This window comes from Eschrichtius robustus, chromosome 12 (assembly GCF_028021215.1).
Source record: "Eschrichtius robustus isolate mEscRob2 chromosome 12, mEscRob2.pri, whole genome shotgun sequence".
NCBI lineage: Eukaryota > Metazoa > Chordata > Mammalia > Artiodactyla > Eschrichtiidae > Eschrichtius > Eschrichtius robustus.
This window is the reverse complement of record NC_090835.1, coordinates 25,968,780-25,976,526: the sequence shown is the minus strand read 5'-3', so window position 1 is coordinate 25,976,526 and position 7,747 is coordinate 25,968,780. Positions and strand designations below refer to the sequence as shown.

General features: G+C 45.2%; 1 protein-coding gene across 3 annotated transcripts in view; it reads right to left on the bottom strand.

The window, feature by feature from the left end:
• Positions 1-269: 269 nt before the first annotated feature.
• Positions 270-7,747, bottom strand: part of PRICKLE2 (prickle planar cell polarity protein 2) — a 338,378-nt gene continuing 330,900 nt past the window's right edge. For 2 of the 3 annotated variants that reach the window (XM_068557619.1, XM_068557621.1), the window contains one exon: positions 270-6,251. In XM_068557619.1, the coding sequence (XP_068413720.1) occupies positions 5,377-6,251 (875 nt within the window). In that variant the 3' untranslated portion in view covers positions 270-5,376. The remainder of the gene's footprint in view (positions 6,252-7,747) is intronic. The other variant, XR_011075654.1, reaches the window with a different exon arrangement.

The following is a 7,747-nucleotide window of genomic DNA, read 5'->3' as shown; positions in this document are numbered from 1 at the left end:
AGGGGTGCTACTGGCAGTGGGTAGAGGTCAGCAGTACTGTTAAACATCCTACAATGCCCAGGACGGTCCTCTGTCACAAAGAATGGACTGGAACAAAATGTGGATAGTGCCCAGGTCGAGAAATCCTGATTTAAACAATCAGGTTCATCTTTCGTAGCAAATCTCACCCCCCTGACACGTGCAGCCTCTCTCTTCTTTTGCTGAGATCCTCAAAGTCAACGATTTCCAAAAACCTGGAGAGCAAGGGAAGACTGAGAAGAATGGCAACATTTCTTTTATTCAAATTTTATTGGAAGTTTACAAATGTATTACAGACATCAGTAAAACATCATATCCATTTTACAGGGCACGGATCTCAAGCAAAGTGTTCACGACAGTCTCTGGCAGAGCCCACACCAAAGGTCTACTGCAGACCTTCTTAACAAATAGCTTGACACCCGACACACAACACAGACTCTGGCATGCCTTACCTTCTCAGGCCCTTTGAGGTTTTGTTTACGTACTCGGAATTAAAGCAGGAGATGGACAAAGTGATCCTGTACAGGAAAGAATGTGTTTAGGAGCGGGAAAACTGCCAAAGTCTTAATTTACTATGGAATAAGGAGGACCCATAGGTCTTAGAATGTGAAGTCAGGGTCCATGATAGAACCAAAATGCTTTATGGAAAAACATGGGACATTAACTAGAGAGGTTTGAGTAACTCTCTCTGAAAAATTTAGAAAAGCTTGGTCAGCGACCTATGGCACATCAATGGCCAAATACTCAGTAGGGTGAGGGATGTCTCAGAAAACTCTCAGGCTAGAACAAGGCTTTTTTTTTTTTTTTTTTTTCTACAGAGTCATCGTATCTAAATCACAGAAATGTTTTCTAACACTACGTGACTTCCCCCCCGCCTCTTTATTCCTGTTGGGGAAAGCTAGTTTTGTCAGCAGGAAGTAGGCTTACAAAACAGTATAGCTCCCAACAGTACATTATATTTTATGGGAGGCTTGGGTTGAAGGGGCTCCTACTATGAGAAAATGGAAAAAGATTGAAATCCTTTTTTGATCCTAACCTTGATGACTGCTTCCGAGGGGTCAGACGAACAGGCTCTGGTGTCTGCTGAGGCCCCAGAGGGACCGGCCACTGGAGGCTAGGCAAAACTCTCTTCATTTCCACTTCTCTTGCGCTTTAAGAAACGCACCTCAAAAGGCGGCCATCTGGAACTGCCTTCCAAATATGCAGAGGAGACTTGGCTGTGTCCTGTACCTGGAATGCTGTCGCAGAGCCCTTTTCAAAGCCCTGAAGGTGCTAAACAGTGCTAATAGCAGCCCTTCTGGCATGAAATCCTCAGATGACTGATGCCATCGTTCACGTTCCTTTGTCATAGATTCTCCTTCTTATGCATTAGCATCTGGTTTCTGTTAGAGAGAAATACGCAAAGAGCACTTTCTCCTTGGAATTTAAATTTTTGTGTTCTTTCTTGTTAGAAGGTGGGATTAGACAAAGAATAGGATGAACTCTTATCTGACCTCTGATAGGACCAAGAACAGGAGAATGGAAAAGGAGGCCAAAGAGAGTTGTCTTCATTTAGCCTAAAGAAGTCAGCCTCCTTTAGCATCTGCAATACGGGGGCATAGAAACTGGAGTCTCACAATTATTTATGGATGATGCTTCCTAAACGGCTGGTGTACTGTTTTGGGCCAATGGCAAAAGAGCCCAAGGTAGAAAGACAAATAAGAATCAGTTCACAAATAAGATTTGTTATCAGACAAGTAAAATCAGTTCTGATCAACTAGTCCTGGATGGTTGGAGTGTTGCAAAGATTTCTGAGGCTACATCCATGCTCTCTGGGAAAGCATACAGTGGTACCTTGGTTATATCTGCCCACGTTGCAGGGATGGCAGAGCACATGCTACATATGTGGTATTACTGGCCCCAGCTGAACTCAACAATGGCTGGTGGTACCCAAGGAGCAGAGAGCTGCCGCAGGAGAGAGAAAATTGAAGAAACATCCTACAGAGTGGGAAAGGAGGATGAGAAAGAGCTGTCCTCAGGTCGCATATGAGAAACGCAAAATTGCTTGTTCACGGGGCTGGCTGAGGGTGGAAAGGAAGGACTAGAGAACAGAAGGTGAATATGAAAAGAGGGGGTCAAACAACCAACACTAAATAATTTCCCCCCTTGAACACTTGCAAAACGGGAAGTACGGTTCTGGTTTCCCTGACCTCGTTTACCATCACACTTGGTAGAAATTCCAGAACTCTATGACAGATGGAAGAGTACCTGAATGCCACCAGCCTGCTAAGAAACTTGCTCATAATATCAAGGGTGATGAGCACTGGCAGGGCCGTTCAGGAAACCGTCACTGACTTCTGCTTGGGAAAGGGCCAGTTCTGTTGCCACTGAATTGAGCAGCAACAGGAAATGAACACTAAAGTGGGGTTTTATCCAAAAGATAAGAAGATCAATATGAGGAGAGGTAGGAAAACAAACCAAAACAAAACAAAACCCAAGGCATTAGAAAAGAAAATAAACTGTTTTACTTTTCTAAAAAGAGCCTATTAAAGATGAAATGATGATCTAAGAAGAGGTGAGTGCGAGTCTTACCCACAGGTGAAACTTGACCAAGAAGAGCTCCTGGTGATGATCAGGTAAGGACCCTCAGATCTTGCCTCGGAAACGAATGCACTGAATTCTGGGGAATGGGATTCTGGGATGTTACGTGTAAGTTATCACGAACAGATGGAACTCCCAATACAATGATATCCTGCTCTCTCTAAGGCATATACTTGGAGGTTCCATCCTTATTGTGAGGATTTACCTGTCCTCCATCGGCATTCTCCATAAAGTGCCTGGCTGCATGTGGGGTGGGGAGGAGACATTGGCAGTGATGGGACTAGATGGAGGTGACCTTGCCTCTAGACCGCGTGACCCTGAGGCTTGCATCTCAACACACCTCCAGCTCTGACCGGTTCAGCTGATGGATGCTCCCTGGGCAGCTAGATCTGAAATTGCTTATTCCTCTTCCCCTTTGGGTACTAATTAGGTGTCAGTTTCTAGGCCACCTTCTTCTTTCTGCTGACGGTGGTTAAAGCCTCATCTGGGAAATGTAAGAGGTACTCTAAAAAGGAAAGAGTTAGAAAGCAACGTTCACTAGGAGAATTTCTTTCCTTGGATTCCAGGCCACAGAGGACAGACATTATTTTCAGTTATTTACTAAGTTAAATGATCTACTTTTTTCTCTCTCTTCTTTTTCCAAAATGCCTTTCTACTCTCGTCAATCCAGCAACTTAGAACTCCAAATTGGACTCGCCCAATTTCTACCAGAAACCTGCCACGTTGGTAGCGTGGTGGTGTACATTATTTCTTAATCAGTTTGCCAAGCAGTTTACAAACTCACTATACAAACGTAATAGAGTTAATTCTCCAGAGGCTTGGATAATTAATGAAGCATTTAGATATGAAGAAAGCATGCGGAAAACAGCCACAACCAACATTTGCATTGCTTTTTTAAAACATCAGTGACAATGACAAATGTCTTATTAATACCTGAAAAGCAAATTATTTTAATACATCCTGAATGGAGTGCCACTTCCACGTCCTTTACAGCCTTCCTTCCCCCAGACCCATCTGGGATGGTGTCTAAAAAGCCACTTTTCACATTCTCTCCATAAAAAAATACTAGAAAATATTAACTACTATACTGAAGAGAGACCACACTCGCCTCACCATGGCAGATGGCCACGGAGATACACTGTGTACTACATCGACAGTACACCTCACTAAAGGCGGGTCTTCCTATGGATTATTTCAACTGCCACAATCCACGAAGGGGACGAGGAGAATGGAAGTAAAAGCAAGCGCTTCACTTTTAACTGAAGCAAGATAGGAGGTTTTATTTTACTATAAACAACACAACCGTTAAATGTCTTCTTTAAGCAAACTCACTTTTGAGCCCATCTTCTATCTGACTGACGGTCCCCAAAGTTCAAAATGGAAACCCCCCTTTCAGCAACATTTATTTCTCGAAACCGTAACACGGAAATCTCCTGAGCAGCTCAATCTTTCTGGGTAACCCAGATACTCTGGTTACGGAGCACATTAAACTGGATTTTTTCCCCACAAGCACTGGGGGCTATTCAAGGTGGTTGTCAACTCTCCTCTACTTCATTTCCAGAAGTTCTTCTTTGCTCTGACCTTCCTTCATATTCTCCTTCAGTCTCTACCCTTGACCTGTTCCTTCTCCACGTATGACCTACGACCTAGAACACACCATCACTCCCAGAGTCCCTCGGAACCTTTCTGGCCCAAAATTCCCAAAGCTGAAGTTCATTTGCGCTGAGGACAACCGGTTGTCAGGCTAAGGCAGCTGTCTGCCTTGGTAAAGGAAAGCGGATAATACGATCCAGGAAACGAGCACCAGGAAATAATGCCACATTCAAAACAATGTCATGCTGACATCACACAGACCGCACCACTCACAGTCACTTTATTTTCCCCAGGGGATAGATCAATGGTAAGCAACTTCAATGTTCCCAGCCGGGATGGCGTTTCTCACGGAACCTGACTGACACTGGTTGGTTTTTCTAATTGGCAAAAGTTACGCTGGCAATTATAAATAAAAAAAAGTTACTATCACTTTGTAGAGAAGAGATTCTACTGAGGGTGGGAGCGGACTTAAGGATGGCTCCGTAAGATAGATAGAGCATCAAATGCTTTGGGGGTAATAGGTAATTTTTTTGTTCAGCCACAAAAAGCCAAATTGAATAAACTCCTTTGAAAAGGGTCTCACTGACATGTAACAAATTTGTATAGAAAAAAGAAAAAAAAATAAAGTGGTCCTGGACCACCTCGGAGTACTACTCAAAGACAACGCTGGACGTGCATGCAAGGCTCCACTGAGTCCTACGATATAGAAATTCCTTTGATATTACAAAATACAAAAATATTTTATCAGAACTCTCATTTACATCGCATTTACAATGGACATGTAAATAACTTAGTCTTGGGTCCTGGCTAATAAACAAATTACGTACTGGAAAAAGGGTCCTAAAAGGAAGAGAACCAGAGAGGCTATATATATAAGCGAGCGGGAAACAATTTTGCCATCTTGCCAGTGGCAGCTCAACACAGACGGACGGGAAGGAGGTGACCAACCCTGGCCTCCGTAGAGTCTATAGCGTTTCCAAAGTGAAATGTGCAAATAATATTCAACATGCCAAGAACTGTGACTACCTATCGAGTCAGTCGGTGACCTTGCCGCCATCAACAGAGAGCTCTTCTCATCTCTCCCTGGAACCACCAAAGCAAAGAGCTTTAAAATTTTAAACAGTGCAAGTTTCTGAATTGACATTCTTACCTCCCCATCTTCCCCTATCCCCGACCCCCATCGGATTAGGAAATGATACAGTTTTTGCTCTTTTGTCTTTTCCTGCTGTGCAGCTGTCCCCTGCCACCTAGCGTGGAAGACTTGGGGAGGCCGTACGAGCTGTATTTGTGCAGTAACTCATCACTCGTGACGTATCGCAGGTGGGCGGGCTGGGGGATGGGTTCTCCTAGGAAATAGCCCTCGTTGTCAGACTCCGAGGAGGAGGAGCAGGTGGAACACCAATCGTACTCGGTGAAGTAGGGTCCCCATCGCTCCCCAAAGGCGTTCTGCAGAGCCAGGTCCGACACAGTCCGGGGGCACCGGCCGTACAGGTCCCTCCGGGACCCCTGGCCCAGGCTCTCCTGGAAGCTCCGCTGGCGCATGAACTGATCATAATCCTCCCTGGCTCTCAGGGGAGGCCTTTCTTTTAACTGAGAGATGGCCTCGCGCTCGCTGGCCAGGTGGAGGGCGTTGTCTGAGCGAGAGCGTCGGGATCGCCGGGACCGGTGAGGTCGGAAGCGGCGGTTGTCTTCGCGGGAAGTGGCTCTCCGCCGCGTGCGCTCGCTCATGGGCTGCATCCTCACGCCCTCCGGCCCTGGCAGCTTGCTGCCCGCCATCCCCCCATCGAAATCAAAGCTCTGATGCATCCTTCCGTGGGCCTGCAGGTCTCTGTACCTGATGGGGTTGCTGAGAGGGTGGAGGTTTCCCTCCATCTCCTGGTACTGCTGGGCGGAGAGCAGGCTGCGAACGGACTCGGCGCTGCGGAATTGCATGGACGAGTTCAGCGTGCCCATGTTGCTCAGCTTCTCGGACACGTTCATCCCAGAGTCTTTGCTGAGATCGGGCATGGAAAACCGGGAGAGGTGCTCCTGGCGCTTGGCACCACCATCCGCGGAGAGGCCTGGTGGAGAGAGAGGAAAGGTTCACAGAGGTTAATGCAAACGTGCAGCCATGGGAGTCCCGTCGCTGTGGTTCACCTGAACCGTTATCTATCCAGGGTGGCTGCATACAGTTGCACAGTTGTACACTGCACAAAGGCTCGCTCAGAAAGTATGCAGGAGGGCTCTCCCCATTCCACAGTGGGCCAGTGTCCGCTTAGAGGGGACACCTGGTTAAAATGCATCCACGAGATGTTTTTTTAATAGTCATGAATTCCTCCAAAGGTTCAACAAAATTACTTAAGAGCCCATCATGTATCTTATAAGTGATGTTTCTTCTGTTCAGAATTTCGCTTTAAAAAGTGCTCAATCACCTCTCTGGTTCTAATGATGAACTATAAGCTCCACAGGAGAGATATTTTGGACCAAGAACCTTCAAGTTATAGAGGCCAGGCCACGCCCAAGCAGTTCCTAGCAACACTGAGCCTAGAGTCTAGTCCCATGATACTGAACCAGTTCACTTCCATGTTTACCTCCAGCAATTTCCTGCTCTGCCTGCTGTCCCTCGGCCTCTATCCCAGAGGTCTTGAAAACTAAGTGGCTCCCTGGGTGTAGACAGAAGGATATTTACTCTCTCAGGGTGTTTAGTAAATGACTGTTCCAGGGTTCCAAATGGGCCCCTAGCAGTCAGAAGATGTGAGTGGGACTCTGGGGGGCATTCCTCCTTCTCCTGGGGAGACACTTTTTAAAACAAAGCAGTGACCCGAATGCTCTCTAACAGCAGGAGCCCCTAGCAATGAGCCTGCATTCCCTACATGCTGTCACTGCCATCACTGAGATGAAAACCATGTTGAAGGTAGCAGGAGATTCTTGACTTCAGAAACTTCCATTTTGCCCATCTTAAAGCAGCACTCTCTAAAACAGCAGTTTAAGAATGGACCAGGTGGCAAAATCTCAGCATTTCCCACTCATCAATGGAAAAGATGAGCAACTTTGCCATTTCTGGTCACAGACAACATGTCTTTGGACTGCACTGGCCCATTAGAACACCTGCCACCGATTACCCCACCTAATGGGGCCAACGACTTTCGCTCCCCTCACAAAACTGTTATGAGCACTTTGAAACACTACTTAGCAATACCCACTAAAGCTAAATATACATATATATGTGTGTGTATATATATACATACATGAATTATGAACAAAGTTGCTTTGAATACCTGTGTTCACTTTTTTGGTGGACTTAATGTACTCATTTCTGTTGGGTATATAACCAGAGTGGAGATCCTGTGTCCTTCTTTTTATTTATTTATGTATGTATGCATGTATGTTATTTTTTAAATTGTAATACAGTTGATTTACAATGATTCAGGTATGCAGCAAAGTGATTCAGTTTACATATATATATACAGATATAAATTCTTTCTATATATACACACTATATATAAATTCTTTCCACATATATATAAATATATATATATATATATATTTTTTTTTTTTTCAGATTCTTTTCCAATAT